General features: G+C 50.6%; 1 protein-coding gene across 1 annotated transcript in view; it reads left to right on the top strand.

The window, feature by feature from the left end:
- Nucleotides 1-6: 6 nt before the first annotated feature.
- Nucleotides 7-18,233, top strand: part of Slc8a2 (solute carrier family 8 member A2) — a 30,970-nt gene continuing 12,743 nt past the window's right edge. The window contains exons 1-4 of the mRNA XM_031385406.1: nt 7-170; nt 3,691-4,381; nt 11,067-11,731; nt 15,815-16,237. Of these exons, the coding sequence (XP_031241266.1) occupies nt 3,707-4,381; nt 11,067-11,731; nt 15,815-16,237 (1,763 nt within the window). The 5' untranslated portion in view covers nt 7-170; nt 3,691-3,706. The remainder of the gene's footprint in view (nt 171-3,690; nt 4,382-11,066; nt 11,732-15,814; nt 16,238-18,233) is intronic.

Consider the following 18,233-nt stretch of genomic DNA (forward strand, 5'->3'; position numbering starts at 1 on the left):
GGCTCCGCCCTCCTCCCGGCCCCTCCCCAGTTCCCCTCCTCGCATCCCCTCTCCTCCCTCCTCCCTGCTCTCCCTCAGTCCCAGGCTCCTCTCCCTCTTTCTCCCTTTCCTTCTCGGGCGGAGGCGCCCACCGCCGGGGCCCAGCGGGGACCGGCCCGGCCGCAAGGCAGGTAAGAGCCCAGCGTGGCCGGCGGAGCCCCCGGGGTTGCGGGAATTCAGGCTGCGCCGCATCGTCAAGTGCGGGGGGCTTCCTGAACCCTGGCTCCGAGTCCTGGCTGCCCCTTATTCAGCGTGCGCCATGTGTATGGTGTATGTCTGTCTGTCCGTCTCTGGGCACCTGGGTCTGTCTCTCCCCTCTTCTCCCTCTGCCTGCAGCCAACTCACACCCACACACCTCTGTCTCCGCCCCTGATGCACGGGGACCTGGAGGAGGCAGATTCCCCGCAGTTTGGACTCCCCCGAGGCCCTGGAGTGCCCCCAACTCCTCCTCACCCCTTTTTAGCCGAGGTCTCTCCATCCTCCCGGTCCTGACTTTTTGAGACTGGTCCTGCCTACAGCCTAGCCTGTGTAGTAGCATTAGACCAGTCCTTTCCAAAGTCTAACTCCCATACCTCTCACTGTCCATTCATTCTTTGGACAACTCTGAGACACTTTGCTACTCCTGGGCACTGTTCTAAGGTCAGGCTAGACGGGTCCTTCTCACAGTCTCACTTCCATTCCTCCAGCGTCACGCCCGCTTCACAGTGAGGTTGGGTGGGAAAGCAGACACCTTCTGGGGTCTCCATAGAGGGGCTCAGCCTGACGTTTTCCTTCCCTCAGGAAGGGCTCCAGAGAAGGTAGGCGAGGTGCTAACCAACACCTGGGCCAGAGCTGGGGTGAGCTTTCACGTGCCCACAAGAAGCCCGCCCTTCGTGACAGGCGCGTGGGGATTCCAGATGGCTTAAAAGATCACTGGGTTAGGAGCCCCACGCCTTAATGCCACATTTGTGCTCTGCCTCTAGCTTGACCAAGTCCTTTCTCTCCCTACTGGCCTCAGTTTATGTCTGCAATCTGCAACTGTGTGTGTGTGGTGGGGGACCTGTGTGGTTGATGGAAAGTGTGTGTGTGTGTGTTCTGAATTCTGTATTCCCACTCTGCTTTGCATCGCCCCCGCCCCCAGCAGTCAGTATACACGCCAGGTCCTCACCCTGCTGTAGTTGCCTTGAGAAGTCCCACCTGGCTCTCGAGAATCCCCCAGAGACAGGTCAGGCAGAACAGGACACTCAGCACTAACCCATGAGGTTGCTGGAGAGAGATGGCCTTGAAGATGCCCCCATGAGGGGGTGCTGCCATCTGCCCAGCCGGCCCGGCCCTTTCTGGACTCAACCTGATCCTTTTGCCGTTGAGTTTACACCCAGATTAGCTTTCAAGGCTCAGCAGAAAGTGTAGCTGCCCCAGCCACAGACAGACAAGGCTCAGGCCTCGTGTCCAAATGTTTCACAAATATTTATCTAGTGCTTTCTCTCCCGAGTCCCTCTTCCAGGACTAGGAGATGGAGGGAGGAACCTGGGTGACAGCAAAAGGGATCGAATAGACCCTGCCTCCGGGCGGGCAGTCAGTCCACTGACCCTGGTGTTCCTGGAGGACTGAAGCAGGAGGAACAATTGGTTAGACTTGAACTAGGATTTTCTAGGCATCTCACCTTCCCCAAGAGAGGCGGTTAGATGATTCTTGACTTACAGGGTCTTCCCTGTCTTTCCCAAAACCCAAAAAGGGAGGAGGGAGAAGCAAAGGGGAGTCTGCTTGGGATCCCGGTGGGTTCGTAATTACGCATGAGTGTTTGCTAATTAGGGGCTGCTAATTAGATATATCATTAAAGGCCTCGTCTAGGGGGCTAACTGTAGAGGCTCTTAAAGAGTCACCCCTCTCCCCGCCCCTGCCAACACACACACATCACTCCTTTTCGGGAATTTCTGCCAACATACTGCTTCCCTCCCCCAGAGAAGCGGGCTCCTGGTCTGTGGGTGTCAGTTGAGGGCAGGCTGTGGGTAAGACTCCAAGAGGAACTTTCAGACTGACTTAGAAGGTGGTAATTCCTGGAGACAAGGCTAGAGGCACTCCAAGGCATTTCTAATGGGCAGTAGGCTCAGGTGACACGGATCCTCGGGCTGCCTTTTCTCTATATTAGGCAACTGGGTTACCATAACAACATGAGGGTGGGGCCAGGATCTTAGACCTTGGGCACTTTCTGGGGGGAGTAGATGCTGGGTGATCTGTGCAAATTGCTTCACTTCTCTGAGCCTCGATCCTCTCCAAAGGCCAGGGGTGTCATCTTGAAGAGCATAGTCAGGACCCCAAGGACGAGAGGCCTTCCGGCCCCAAGGGAGGAGAAACTTGCATGGTCTGTGTGAGGGACAGCAGAGGCTAGAATGCCTGGAACAGAGCAGGTGGGACAGAGGCTATGCAAGCAAGGGAGAGGTCCAAAGTCTTCTGAGACTGGAGTTGTAGAATGTTCTGGACGAAGGATGGACAGGCACTCCTGTGTGCTTATGGTTGATTTGTTATTGTGTGGATGTGTACAGTCAGAGGGCAACTGTGTAGAGCCAGTTTTCTCTTCCTATGTCTTCTATGGCCATGGCATACTTAACTCCTCCTCAAAATAAATAAAATGTAATAAAACATAAACACAGAAAGACAAAAATAGACTTTCATACCCAGAACCTACTACAGCCCCCTCAAGGGCCAAGCTGAAATGCCTGGAATTGACCAGTGGACTCCTGGCCTCCAGCTGACACAGGTTTCATGGTGTTCTCTGTACCTGGTATCTCCACTCAGCCACGTGTCTCAGGATCAGGTTCCTCTATGTCACCACGATCAGCCAGTCCCCTCCCTGCAGTATACTACTCCATTCTTATTTCTGCATTTAATTGTTGAGAGGCCTCTGGGTTGTTTCAAGGTTGGCCCTTTTGTAGACAAAGCTGCCATGGACGTTCTCCTGGGGGCCTTTCGATGAGATGGGTCTATAAGCCTGTCCTAGGAACAGAGCTGCAGAGTCACAGAGTGTGCGATGGTTGGCCGCAGGCCCCCAGGGTATTTTCACTCACTGATGTTTCCAGCATTTCACAAACCTCCTCTGTCCTGGGTATTCCTGTGTCTTTCATCTGGGTGTCCAGGTGGTGATCTCTGTGTCTCTTTGTCTCCTGTGCTGGTTCCCGGCTCACCTGTGTCTTGTAGCCTAACAAACTGGGATACTGTTTGACAGTGCTGGTAATGAAACCCAGGGCTTTCTGCATGCATGTGGTCTATCAATGAGCACTACCTTCAAATCCTCACTGCATGGTAGGAAAGTACTGTGCCTTTGAGCCACGCCTCCAGCCCCTCACTGGGGGATTCTAGGCAGGGGCTCTACCACTGAGCCATGCCCCCAGCCCCTCACTGGGGGATTCTAGGCAGGGGCTCTACCACTGAGCCACGCCCCCAGCCCCTCACTGGGGGATTCTAGGCAGGGGCTCTACCACTGAGCCACGCCCCCAGCCCCTCACTGAGGGATTCTAGGCAGAGGCTCTACCACTGAGCCACACCCCAGCCCCTCTCTGGGGGATTCTAGGCAGGGGCTCTACCACTGAGCCATGCCCCCAGACCACACTGTGCCTTTTGAGTGACAGGAAGGCATGTGATCCATTCACTTTGATCTCCTCCTCCTCTCCCCAGGACCTCACCACCCCCCATGGCTCCCTTGGCTTTGGTGGGGGTTGCCCTCCTTCTGGGGGCACCCCACTGCTTGGGGGAAGCCACTCCGACCCCTTCCCTGCCGCCTCCCCCAGCTAATGACAGTGATGCCAGCCCAGGCGGCTGCCAAGGTTCCTACCGCTGCCAACCAGGGGTGCTGCTGCCTGTGTGGGAACCCGATGACCCATCCCTGGGCGACAAGGCCGCACGGGCCGTGGTGTACTTTGTGGCCATGGTCTACATGTTCCTGGGTGTGTCTATCATTGCTGATCGCTTTATGGCATCCATTGAGGTCATCACATCCAAGGAGAAAGAGATCACCATCACCAAGGCAAATGGGGAGACCAGCGTGGGCACTGTGCGCATCTGGAATGAGACGGTGTCCAACCTCACACTCATGGCCTTGGGCTCCTCAGCGCCTGAGATTCTGCTGTCTGTCATCGAGGTCTGTGGCCACAACTTTCAGGCGGGTGAGCTAGGCCCAGGCACCATCGTGGGCAGTGCTGCCTTCAACATGTTTGTGGTCATTGCTGTGTGTGTGTATGTCATCCCGGCTGGCGAGAGCCGTAAGATCAAGCACCTGAGGGTCTTCTTCGTCACAGCCTCCTGGAGCATCTTTGCCTACGTCTGGCTTTATCTCATTCTAGCGGTTTTCTCCCCAGGCGTGGTCCAGGTGAGTAAACACCAACACCTCAGGGGAGCGTGGTGGTTTGGAATGCCTGTGTGTGTGCATTTGTGTGCGTGTCATGTGCCAGTCACACTGCACCAGAGGGCTGAGCCAAAGGCAGCAAGCCAAGAATGCAGGTACAGTCGGGCAGTGGTGGCGCACGCCTTTAGTCCCAGCACTTGGGAGGCAGAGGCAGGTGGATTTCTGAGTTCGAGGCCATCCTGGTCTACAGAGTGAGTTCCAGGACAGCCAGGGCTACACAGAGAAACCCTGTCTCAAAAAACGAAAAAGAAAAAAAAAAGAATGCAGGTGCAAGTGGAGAGCTCTGTGCCCACCAGAAGGTGGTTTCCAAGGCTGTACATGGACAAGCAGAGCCCAAGGTCCATGAAGACATGCCTCAGCTTGCCACAGAGTTACCTGAGAGCACTCCTTTTGCATAATTTATTCCTGACTTTACAGTAAGACATCTCTATTTGCATAATCCACACTTCACTTACATAGGCCAGCCTCCTGTGTTCTGACAGCCCAAAATCAATTTGAGTAACTTGGCGCATTTACATAATATATCCCTGGACTGGCATCTGTGGTACCCACATCTGCATAATTTATCTCTCTGTAGGGCCAGAGAGATGGGCAGTTTGCATGGCTCATTCATTATTCAGCTTCAGTTCAGATTCGGTGTGGTTTATACTCCCATCCAATTGGCAGGGACACCAGCAGAGGCCGGTGTCCACTTTGCATAATTTATTTTCCACACTAAGACAAATTTGAAACTCACAGCTGCTTGGCTCACACCTCGATTCCCACAATCCTCTGTCATCTCTCCCAAGTCCAGTGTCTTCACCAGCACCCCTGCCTGTCCTCATCTACCTTTACAACATTTGGTTAATTTATTTCCCACAAGTATAAGACTGCTGCCTCTATTTGCATAATTTATTCATGGGTCTGGCCTAATTCGTACACCCACATGCATAATTTATTTGTGGTGCCCAAGACTCACTCATTCACGCTGTGCATGATCTGTTAACTGCTGTCACTTAATAGATTCTCCTCTAGAAGTACCCAGACATAAAAGTGCTCTAGAGTCAGCATCAAAGTAGAGACTGCAGGGTTTATCTGGGCATGGGGCTTATGCTTGTAATCCAAACAAAACACTAGGAAAGCGGAGGCAGGAGGATTGTTGTAAGTTCAAGTTCAGCCTGGGTAGCACAGGGAGAATGTGGAGATGGAGGTGGAGCTAAAGGGTGAAGTATTTCCCTAGTGTTCATGAAGTCTTGGCTTCCATGCCCAGCACAGGAAGAAACGGAGATGGGGAAAATAGGAAGGGAGGGAGAAAGAGAGAAAGAAAGACACTGTGGGATCAGAGCACGAGAGAGTTTACACCCAAATCATGACAGGAACATTGAGCTTCCTAGCAGCCCTGGTGAAAAGTACAGGATGGGGCATTGGACAGTTCTAAAAAAACAAACAAACAAACAAAAACCCAAAAAGCCCAGCATCCTGGCTTAGGGTCCAAAATAGCCTTTGTGTTTGTGAAATGAAGGCTTTTGTGTGAGTGTACACGTGTGCAGGCACAGAGCTCAATGTCAGGGGGCTTCCTCAATTGCTCTCTACATTAGTTTTTGAGTCAGGGTCCCTCTCTGAACCTAGAGATCACTGATTGGCTAGACTGGATAGCCCCTGAGCTCAGGGGTCCTTCTGCCTCCACCTCCCAGCACGGGGATCAAAACCTCACCCAGTATATACAAACAAACAAGCATTCATACATACATACATACATACACACACACATACATAGACACACATATACATGTATATATATATATGAGAGAGAGAGAGAGAGAGAGAGCTGTGAAAAGGGAATTTTAAACACTGTGGGTGAGTCATAGGGAGAAGCAGAGTGGAGGAGACATAAAAGCTGGCTGTGAAGTAAAAGGTAGAAGGAAGATGGAGGATACCACAGCTCCAGATGGATAAAAGGTCCAGATGGACCTATTATTTATACTCAGGGAAGAAAATAAGGTAGGAGGGCTTTTGCTGATTAATGGAGAAACTCCATTAATGAACACACACAGAGAGAGACAGAGACAGAGACAGAGAGAGAGGAAACTCTATGAACATTCTCCCCTGCTTTTGCCCCAGCAGAGCTATGAGGTCTCAGAGCCATTAGGACACACTAAGGAGTGGGGACTAAGGAAAAAGGAGACCAGATCTTAAGAGATCCTATTTCGCCGGGCGGTGGGTGGTGGCACACTCCTTTAGTCCCAGCATTTGGGAGGCAGAGGCAGGCAGATTTCTGAGTTCGAAGCCAGCCTGTTGTCTCTGACCTCCATGCCCCCTACCACTTCACAGTAAATAAGTAATGTTATTAAAAAATGAAGACTCCTCTCTCAGACATGTTTGTAAGGAACTTGGGAGACCACCTCATCTGAAATACTCTTGCATCTTTTCCTCTTTACCTTTAATGAGAAAGATGGCATTGTGGATATTTATGTGAAAGCCTTCTGAGTTGGAGAAATGGCTTAGTGGAGGGGCATGCCTGATGCTCTTGCAGAGGAAACAATATGGGTTCACAGCACCCAAATCTGTTGCTCACAACTTCCTGCAAGTCCAATTCCAGGGGATTTGATGCCCTTTTCTGGCCTCATTAGGCAACTGCACAAATGTACTCTCTCCCTCTCAATTAAAAGTAATTATTACTGCTGAGCAGTGGTGGTGCACGCCTTTAATCCCAGCACTTGGGAAGCAGAGGCAGGTGGATTTCTGAGTTCGAGGCCAGCCTGGTGTACAGAGTGAGTTCCAGGACAGCCAGGACTACACAGAGAAACCCTGTCTCGAAAAAAGCAACAACAAAAATAATAATTATTACAATTACTATTATTATTACTATTATTATTATTGGTTTCTGTTTTTGTTTTTTGTTTGTTTGTTTGTTTTTTGGTTTTTCGAGACAGGGTTTCTCTGTGTAGCCCTGGCTGTCCTGGAACTCACTCTGTAGACCAGGCTGGACTCGAACTCAGAAATCCACCTGCCTCTGCCTCCCAAGTGCTGGAATTAAAGGCGTGCGCCACCACTGCCCAAACAGTTTTTTGTTGTTTGCTTTGTTTTGTTTTTCATATTGGAGATTGAAGCCAGGACCTTCACATGCTAGGAGGTGACACTGAGCCATGGTCCCAGTCCTTCAGTGGTAGATTCTAGGCAAGCATTGTACCATGAAGCCATTTTGGGGGAGATTTATTTATTTTTATGTGTATGAGTGTTTTACTGCATGTTTGTGCACCATGTATGCCTGCTGTCTGCAGAGACTAGAAGAGAATGCTGGATCCCTGGAGCTGGGGTTTTGGATAGTTGCAAACCTCCATGTGAGTGCTGGCAACTCAATCTCCTGGGTTCCCTGGAAGAACAGCCAGTGCTCTTAACCACTGAGCTGTCATCCCGGCTCCATCCATTTCTTTCTTAAACCCTAAAAAATAAAAAATATATATAAAAACATTTTTGAGACAAGGCCTTAAAGGCCTTACAAGGCCTTTATAGTCCTGGCCTGTCTTGAACTTGTAGAGATCAATCTGTCTCTGTCTCCCCAGAACTAAAGGCATGCACCACCACACCTGACTAAACCCCTTATATAAATAAAGCTTGATATTTGTGTCCTTCTACTCTGTGGGTTCTGGGAATCAACCTCCAGGTATCAGTCTCGCCAGCATGTGCCTTTACCCACTGAGCATTTTTTTTTTAAGATTTATTTATTTTATGTATATGAGTACATTGTAGCTGTCTTCAGACACACCAGAAGAGGGCATTGGATCCCATTACAGATGGTTGTGAGCCACCATGTGATTTCTGGGATTTGAATTCAGGAGCTCTGGAAGAGCAGTCACTGCTCTTAACCACAGAGCCACCTCTCCAGCTGCCCCCCAGACCCGAGCTTTTTGAGAAAAGATTTCACCAAGTTTTCCAGGCTAGCCTCGAACATGCTATCCTTTTGCTTCAGCCTCCCAAGTTGCTACAGTCACCAAATTGTGCCAGATCATTGCACCTCTTGGGTGTTTCTCATGTGCCAGGAGCTGGCAGTGCTCTGTGCTAGGGACATGCATGTCAGGTCCAGCTTAGAGGTGGTCCTCATTTACTAACCACAAGACCACTGGGTTTCCTCAGAGCTACCTGACATGGTACAGCTTCTAAGGAACGAACAATAAATGATTGCCGCAGAGCTAGAGCTCCCGGAAATGAACTTTTAGAGTCAGTCTTGCCCATGAGAGCCATTCAGACTCTGAGGAAGGAGAGGCTGGCTGGAGCTGTGGTAACCACAGCTCCAGCTGTGGTAGCATGGGGAGATGGAGGGATTGTAGTGATCAGAGAACATGTGTTCAAGGTGAAGAGGGGGGAAAGAAATGGAGAGGGCAGCACAGGAAGAGATGCAAGCTCTGACCCTAATAAGCTAGAACCACAAGTGGGGACATCTGTCACTTGGTGGAGGTTAAGAATGTCTCAGTGTCTAGCATGTATGCAGTAAGGTGTAGCACTCAGTGGGTAGATGGATAAGAAGGCCAGGACCGAGATGGGCAAAGAGCACATGCCGTTTGAAGAGGCACACTGACTGAGAGGGCAGAGGAGAAAAACTTTGAAGACTCTTCAAGGGAGAGAGCTGGGTTCTACAAAAAGATTAAAAAAAAAAAAAAAAAAGGACATAGAGACAAGGGAGCCTAGGTAACAGGAACAAGTGGAAGGGAGAAGAGAGGGAAGATTAAAAACACCAGCTAGGGTAGGGGGCCAGAGAGAAGAGACAGTCAGAGAAGCAGAGATGAAGAGTTAGGCCATTAAAGCGGGCATGAGATGGGGAAAGGAGAGGGTAAAGGAAGGAGGGAGGAGAGAGGAGGGATAAATAATAGGGATGCAAAAGAATACATGAGTGGGTGAATGGGAAACGGATGGATGGCTGTGTACATGCTTGTGTTGGTAGATAAGTTGATGTGTCAACAAAGGAAGGATACATAGGTAGATGAATGTGTGAGTTGATACAGGGATAGGTAAGTGATGGATGTTTGGGTAGAGGGAGGATGATGAGTTGGAGGATGGGTGGCTGGCTGGCTAGATGGAGGATGGAAGGATGGATGGATGGGTGGGTAGATATGTGGATGCATGGATGGGATAGGATGGATGGGTGGATGGGTGTGTGGGTGGATGGAAGACAGACAATGGATGGTCTGTTAGTTAGGGTTTTCTATTACTGTGATAAAACACCATGGCTAAAAGCAACTTGGGGGAGGAAAGCATTACTTAATCTACTGTCTTAGTTACTGTTCTATTGCTATGAAGAGACACTTTGACCAAAGCAACTCTTATAAAAGAAAGCATTTAATTGAGAGTTTGCTTATAGTTTCAGAGGGTTATTCCATTATCATCATGACAGGAAGCAGATGGACATGGTGCTGTAGCAGTAGCTGAGAGATTTATATCCTGATCCAAAGGCAACAGAGAGAGAGGGAGAGAAAGAGAGCGGGGGAGAGAGAGAGAGAGAGAGAGAGAGAGAGAGAGAGAGAGAGAGAGAGAGAGAGAGACTGGGCCTGGCGTAAGTTTTGAAACCTCAGAACCCATACCCAGTGACACACCTTCTCCAGTGAGGCCACAAATACTCTAACAAGGACACATCTTCTGTCTTACCCAGTTCCACTAACTGAGGACCAAACATTCAAACATATGAGCCTGGGGGGAGGGGTATTCTTGTTTAAACTGTCACACTTACACTTCCAAGTCACAGTCTATCCTCAAAGGAAGTCAGGGGAGGAACTCAAGGCAGGAGCTGATGCAGAGGGTATAGTGGAGTGCCGCTTTCCCTGGCTTGCTCAGTTTGTTTTCTTATACACCTCAGGACCACCTACCCAGAGGTAGCACTCATAATGGGCTAGGTCATCTCAAATTAATTACTGATTAAGAAAATGCATGAAGCCAGGTAGCCTGGTCTACAGAGTGAGTTCCAAGACATCCAGGGTTACACAGAGAAACCTTGTCTTGAAAAACAAAACAAACAAATGGAAGAAAGAAAAAGAAAGGAAGAAAGAAAGAAGTAGAGAAGGAAAATACATGAAAACAATTGGCTGGGAGTATCTTCTCAATTGAGATTTCCTCTTCCCAAAGGATGCTACATTGTGTCAAGTGGATATAAAACCAGCTAGCACAGTTGGGGTTGATGAATAGTGGAAGTGTGGGTGGCACATGGATGCATGCATGCATGCATGCATAAATAGATAAGTGGGCACATGGATGGATAGGTGAATCGATGTGTGGATGGATGGATGGATGGATGGATGGATGGATGGATGGATGGACACATGGATGAATGGGATATGTGGATAGGTACATGATTCATGGATAGATGAATGGAGGATAGATGGATGGTGGATGGGTGAGTGGGTATACACATGGATAGATGGGATGGACGGATAGGTGGGTGGATATGTGGATGGACACATGGATGGATGGATGGGTGGGTGGGTGGACACAAATATAGAGAGATGGTTGGATAGGTGGGTGGATGTGGGTGTTGGATGGATGGGTGGATAGGTGGGTAGACACACGGATGGATGTGATAGAGGAGTATGTGTGTGGAGAAACATAAGCATAGGAGAAGCAGAAGTGAACAGAGGTGGGCAGGTGAACAGTGTGTAGAGCACTCACAGTCTGCTGCCCTTAGGTGTGGGAGGCACTGCTCACATTGGTCTTCTTCCCGGTTTGTGTGGTGTTTGCCTGGATGGCGGACAAACGGCTACTCTTCTACAAGTACGTGTACAAGCGCTACCGCACCGACCCTCGCAGTGGAATCATCATTGGGGCAGAGGGAGACCCGCCCAAGAGCATCGAGCTGGATGGCACATTCGTGGGCCCCGAGGTCCCAGGAGAGCTGGGCGCATTGGGCCCAGGTCCTGCTGAGGCGCGTGAGCTAGATGCCAGCCGGCGCGAGGTCATCCAGATTCTTAAGGACTTGAAGCAGAAGCACCCGGATAAGGACCTGGAGCAGCTGGTGGGCATCGCCAAGTACTATGCACTGCTGCACCAGCAGAAAAGCCGCGCCTTCTATCGCATCCAGGCCACGCGGCTGATGACAGGTGCGGGCAACGTGCTGCGCAGACACGCTGCGGATGCTGCCCGCAGGCCGGGGGCTAATGATGGTGCCACTGATGATGAGGATGACGGTGCCAGTCGCATCTTCTTTGAGCCCAGCCTCTACCACTGCCTGGAGAACTGCGGGTCAGTGCTGCTGTCGGTGGCTTGCCAGGGAGGTGAGGGCAACAGCACCTTCTACGTGGACTACCGCACCGAGGATGGCTCTGCAAAGGCAGGCTCCGATTATGAGTACAGGTGCGTCCTGGTCCAAGTTACTCTCAGGTTCACGTGGGTCCCTACTATGAGTAGGACCAAGATCCCGGTGGTCCCAATCTAGGTGGCTCTTAGGTCCAGGTTGGTCCCAAGTACAGATGGGTCCGGGTTCAGGAGGCTCTCTGGCCCACATAGGTCCCAACTCCAAGTGTGTCCCAGGTCCAGGTAAGTCTTAGTGTAGGTAGGCGGATCATTGTCCAGATTGGTCCTGAGCATAGGTGAGTCTAGGTTCAGGTGGGTCCTGGGCAGATCACATGAGAAGAAGGGAGGCATAGTGCCATCCTTAGGCTGACCTCAGGACTTCCTTAAGAGTCTCCCTTCTTTTCTATATGCAGATCTGTAGCATTAGTGAGTGAATGCATTCATTCATCATTCATTCATTCATGATCCAGTCATCATTCATTCCTTCACTTCCCCGAGCCATGTCCCAAGCCCCCTTACTGGGGGATTCTAGGCAGGGTATAATCACTGAGCCACACCCAAACTCCACTATGGAATATTTTGGGGTTTTGTTTGTTTGTTTTGTTGTTGTTGATGTTGTTGTTGTTTTGGTTTTTCGAGACAGGGTTTCTCTGTGTAATCCTGGGTGTCCTGGAATTCACTCTGTAGACCAGGCTGGCCTTGAACTCAGAAATCCACCTGCCTCTGCCTCCCAAGTGCTGGGATTAAAGGCGTGCACCACCACTGCCCGGCTGGAATATTTTGTTATTCAGAGGAAATGTCATCCCTGACGCTTAAACACATTTATATTGTGCCATGTGGTAGTGCAGCCATACTACACTGCTTTCCACCTTGCCCCAGTTACCTGCAGGTTTTGGTGCACAGACAGGCCTTTCTAATGTCTATAGCTTTATCAAGTTCTTGGCCACCTGGAAGAAGTGCTGGTTACATGTAATAATTTTTCCTGCCTCCTAAATGTACCAGACACAATTATGGGGAAGGCAAAGTTGCCTTTGAGATTTTCCCCTCAACATTCACAAGTTATTTGTGCCTTTTATTTCTGGATCATACTGGCTTTGTTTGTTTGTTTGTTTTTGTTGTCTGTTTGTTTGTATAGCCCTGACTGTCCTAGAACTCACTCTGCAGACCAGGGTGTCCTCAAATGCAGATCTGCCTGCCCTCTGCCTCCCGAGTGTTGGAATTAAAGGTGTTTGCTACTGCCTGGCATGCTATTTTATTTTATTTTAATTAGTGAAATTTAGCAAAGTCAACCTGGTGACTCTCCAGGATGCTTACATCTTCCAGGGTCCCCATGGCATCCTCTGGCATATCGTCCCCCCCTTCTCCTCCCGTTGAACCCAAGAGCACATATGTCACTTCCATGCCACTTCTCAGTGACTTCCTTCATTCTGGATGTTTCTGAGACCTCCCATGAGTTTTGTGTCCATGTATCTCTCCTCTCCCACTTTCATGTGTGTGGGTGAGTGGTGTGTCCATCTGTGTGTATAGGAGTGTTTGAATGTGTGTCGGTACACATGTGTGAGGGTGCATGTAATGATGGAAACTGTCCTTGATCTCTCTTCCACCTCCTTCATGAGGCAGGCTCTTCCATCTATCAGAGTTTGTAGATATTGCTAGTCTTCCTAGCCAGCTTGCTCCAAGGATCCAGTCTTCACCCTCTGAGGCTGGACTTAAACCTGGGCCACCATGTCCACTTGGCATTTATGTGGGCTCTCAGGAGCTGAACTCAGGTCTTCATGCTTGTGCAGCAAGTGCTTTTGCCACTGAGCCATCCCCTTAGCTTCCTCCTCATCCCCAGTGCATTTGAAGCTAGGGTCCTAGAAGTATCTGCACTTTGAGTTGGCCTCATATTTCTGAAAACAGAGTCTGAGTTGTGTGTACTTCCTGCAGGAGGCCAAGGAAGAAAAATTGTATACATGGCGCACTTTACAGGTGCACAGTGCCAGCTCCTTTGTTGCTGGTGGGGTCCAGTTGGATTGTTTGATAAAGATGCAGCTACGCCCATGTTCTGCGATCCCTTAAGTTGGAATTTCAAATATCTTATTTTAGAATTCTGAGAGGTTTGTTTTTAGATCAAATTTTCGGTCATCCAGACTGCTCTAGAACTTTCTTTTGGCACAGGATGATCTTGAACTCCTCATCCTCCTGCCTCTCTGGAGTGTTGGGATAACAGGCGTGTACCACTATACCTGTTCTATGCATCGCTGGGGATGAAACCCAGGACGTTGTGGCTGCTAAGCAAGCTCTCTACCAACTCAGGCACAACCCCAGCTTGTAGACTTCTAGGATTCTAACATTAATACATAAATATCACTAGATAATTTGTTTTATTTTGTTCTGACTAGATAGCCCAGGCAAGCCTCAAACTGGTAATCCTCTGCCTCCCAAGGGCTAAAATTACAGGTGTGAGCCGTCACACCCAGCTAAATTTCATTGAGTGCTTCTTTACGAATTCAGTCCCCTCCTCAAGCGAATGGGTATCTGCTGCTATTAGCTCCCTTGTACATCTGAGACACGGAGGTTGCAGGCCATTCAGCTGGCTCTGTGGTGAGTTAGGCTCACAGCCTGTTGGCTCATGTGGCTAGGAGCCACCAAGGACAGTGTCTGTCAAGGCAAGAATGGCAGTAACAAGGAGCCCCGTCCCTCTATCCCTCTGTTCTTATTTCTACCAGACCCTGGGTTCCCTATGTCCCTCCTACCCAACTGGGATTTTCCTGAACAACTTTTCATATAAAACTGAGCACAGTAATGGTGACTTCCACTTTCCAGTCCCAGAGCCCCAATCCAAGGAGGTACTGAGCTCCTCATCGGCAGGGTTCAGGGTTCACCAACATCTGAGTCAGCGTAGGGTGTAGCTTACCCAGAGAACACCTGTTTAGAATCCCCCCTCTCTGGGAGGGACTGGGGTGTGGCTGCGCCACCATGCTCAGTGTTTAATGAGTGTTTGTCTGTTGTTTTACTTTGTATGTGAGTGAAGATCCCCCATAGCTGGAGGCTGCACAGTTGTGTGCCTCCCTGCATGAGTGTTGGGATTCTAATCCAGGTGTTTTCCCTACACATAGGTCTGCACACCACTGTATGCTTGGCACCCACAGAAGCCATAAGAGCGCACCAGGCCCCCTAATACTAGAGTTATAAATGGTTTTAAACATCTGTATGTGTGTGTGTGTGTGTGTGTGTGTGTGTGTGTGTGTGTGTGTACATGCTCTGGTCCTTTGGAAAAGTAGCCAGTGCTCTTAGCCACTGATCCAGTCCCTAGATTACATTTATTTGTAATTGTATATATGCCTAGTATGTGCATACATGAAGGTCAGGGACAAGTGGAGTCAATACTTTCCTTCCACCTCGAGAATCTCAGGAATCAAGCTCAGGTCATCAAGATTGATGGCAATCACTTTTACCCATTGGACTATCTTACCCAGTCCTGATCAACTTACTTACCTATCTATCTATCTATCTATCTATCTATCTATCTATCTACCTACCTATCTATCTATCTATCTATCTATCTATCTATCTATCTATCTACCTACTTACCTACCTACCTATCTATCTATCTATCTATCTACCTACCTACCTACCTACCTACCTATCTATCTATCTTCTATCTATCTATCTATCTATCTATCTATCTACTAACTAACTATCTACTACTAACTATCTACTACTAACTATCTATCTATCTTCTATCTATCTATCTACTACCTATCTATCTATCTATCTAACTCAGAAGAATGACAAGGTCTATTCCAAAGTCCCTAAATCCCTGCTACTCAACCCAGCACCGCCCACAGCCCCTAGAGTAGTTACAAATACAGGATCTCGAATCCGAGGGGCTTTGCTTTGCACCAAACTCCCACATCAGCAGATACTAAGGGAACCTGAGCGCTGAGGACAATAAAGCCTATCCTCGGGACTGGAGAAATAGCTCAAAGGTTAAGAGCACTGGTTGCTCTTCCAAAAGACCTGGATTGGATTCCCAACACTCATGCAGAGAGGCACACAACTGTGTGCCTCCAGCTATGGGGGATCTTCTGGTCTCGGCAGGCACTGCACACACATATGCACATAATAGGGATGGCCCCCTCTGGTTCTCGTCTGCAGCGAGGGCACGTTGGTGTTCAAGCCCGGGGAGACGCAGAAGGAACTGCGCATCGGCATCATCGACGACGACATCTTCGAGGAGGATGAGCACTTCTTCGTGAGGCTGCTGAACCTGCGTGTGGGCGATGCACAGGGCATGTTCGAGCCCGACGGCGGTGGGAGGCCCAAGGGGCGGCTGGTGGCGCCGCTGCTGGCCACCGTCACCATCCTGGACGACGACCACGCGGGCATCTTCTCCTTCCAGGACCGCCTGCTGCATGTGAGCGAGTGCATGGGCACCGTGGATGTGCGCGTGGTTCGCAGCTCGGGCGCGCGTGGCACTGTACGCCTCCCCTACCGCACAGTGGACGGCACAGCCCGTGGCGGTGGTGTGCACTACGAGGATGCTTGTGGAGAGCTGGAGTTCGGCGATGATGAAACCATGTAAGCACGGGTGGGAGAGAGGCGGAGCCTGAGAAGGGGCCGAGGTGGGCCTGAGAAACAGCCCTAGCTGAGAGTGGGGTAAAGCTGACCTGAACAACAGCACTAAACCTGGCGATGGTGACTCTCGCCATTAATTCCAGCACTCAGGAGGCAGATGCAAGCAGATCTCTGTGAGCCTGGTCTACAAAGCGAGTTCCAGGACAGCCTGGGCTACAAAGAGAAATCCTGCCCCCCCCCCCAACAAACAAACAAATAAGAAATAATAACCCTAGCAGACGATGGGTGGGGCCAGGGTGAGAGGGGCTGCTAAGGAAGGGCCTTGGCTGGGAGTGGGTGGAGCCTGAAGAATGATTTGGCCCGGGATGGGACAGAGCAGAGTGTGGGAAATAGTCTTTGGAGGAGATGGGCAGGGCCAAGATGAATGGGGTCTGAGAAATGGCCTTGACTGAAGGGACAGAGCTAAGGTGGGCTGGATCTGACGAATGACCCTGGTTGAATGAAAAGATGGGGATGTGGCTGGGTGTGTCACCAGAGTAGGCAGGTCCTGTGAAATGGACTAAACTACGAAGTTGTGGGGAGCTGTAGAGACGGGGTGGGATTTCGGGGCAAGGTGGCTAGGGACGACAGCGGGGGAAGAAGCATGCGGAGAAAGAGAACCTGACTGGGCCAAGCAAGGCATGCAGTGGAAGCTCAGGTCTGAAGAGACAGGATAGGATCTTGACAGTGGGAGGAGCCATGCAGAGACAAAGTTTGACAGGCCCAAAGGGCGAGCAAGGATCATGGCCAGTGTATGGATGGAGAAGACAGGGTTGAGGAGACTGGAAGGAGAAGGACTTGAATGGGGCCCAAGCTGAAAAATGGAATTTGACTGGGAAGAAGGGGGAGGAGTCTGAGAATGGGCGGGGCCTGGGTGGTCTCTGGTTGGAAGAGTCAGTTGGGATGTGGAAGCAAGGGGATGGGGGGTTCTCAGGTGGAGGAGGGGCTTTCAAAAGGGGCGTTTGTAGGTGGCCGTGGCCCAGCCAACCTGGAGAAAAGTTGCTTGGCTGAGTAGAAGCCGTGGTCGAGTGGTAGGTGGGGCCTTATGTGTGGGAGAAGTCTGAGATGTGAGACTTGTGAGATACTGGAGGAACTGGGAAACAGTGGGAGACCCAGGGAGCTGAGAAGAGAAACAGGACTTGGGAGACATGGGGCATGGATTCCTGAAGACTAGGAGGTGCCTGGACTCACGTAGGCCCTGTAGATGCGAAGACGGATAGAGAGCATTGCAAACCCTGGGCCCTGGGCTCGAATCCCTGGAGAGCCACAGCTCACCTCCCCCGCGCCTGCCGGGCACAACCAGCGCCGCTCCTCCGCTCCCGCCCGCCGCCCCCGCAGCGGCTGGCTCCCTCCTCATGCCACCCACGCGCTCCCTCCAGCCGCGGGGCTTCTGCTTTGCCATCAGCTGGCCGGTGATGGCTTTCCGTCTCTGTGTGGCTTTCCTTCCCTGCATCTCTGACCTCCCAGGCTATGCTCGGTCCTCAGTTCTTTCTGCCTCTGATTGTGTTTTAGTCAGAAGCCCTGAGCCGCTCTCCCTATTTCTCTCTTTGGGACAAGCAGGCGGAGGGGTGGCGGTTGCTTGGAGTGGAGTCCTATCATCATCCCTCGCCAAACTCTAGAGACAGAGGGTATGGCAGAGTTGTCTTTTTATGGTACTTGTCCTTCTGATTGTCTAACCCGCTCCCTTCTTGCTGCTGCAATTCTGTGGTCCTTTCCTCCCCCATGCGGCTTCCCCAGCCTGGGACACCCTCTGTCCTCCCCCACCTCCCGCCTCCGCCCAAGCTTCCAGCTGTGGCTTCAGGAGACAAGAGAACAGGAGGCTAATTAGCGTTTAGGGAAACACATCCTTCCTCTGACGGGCAGGCGCTAATTAGAGGAGCTTTGAAGCAACCAGGCTGGGGTGGAGGCCTGGGCAGGATCAACACAGAGACTGGAGGAATCAGAGACTTAATGGAGATAG

Source organism: Mastomys coucha, unplaced genomic scaffold (genome assembly GCF_008632895.1).
Source record: "Mastomys coucha isolate ucsf_1 unplaced genomic scaffold, UCSF_Mcou_1 pScaffold21, whole genome shotgun sequence".
Classification (NCBI taxonomy): Eukaryota; Metazoa; Chordata; class Mammalia; order Rodentia; family Muridae; genus Mastomys; species Mastomys coucha.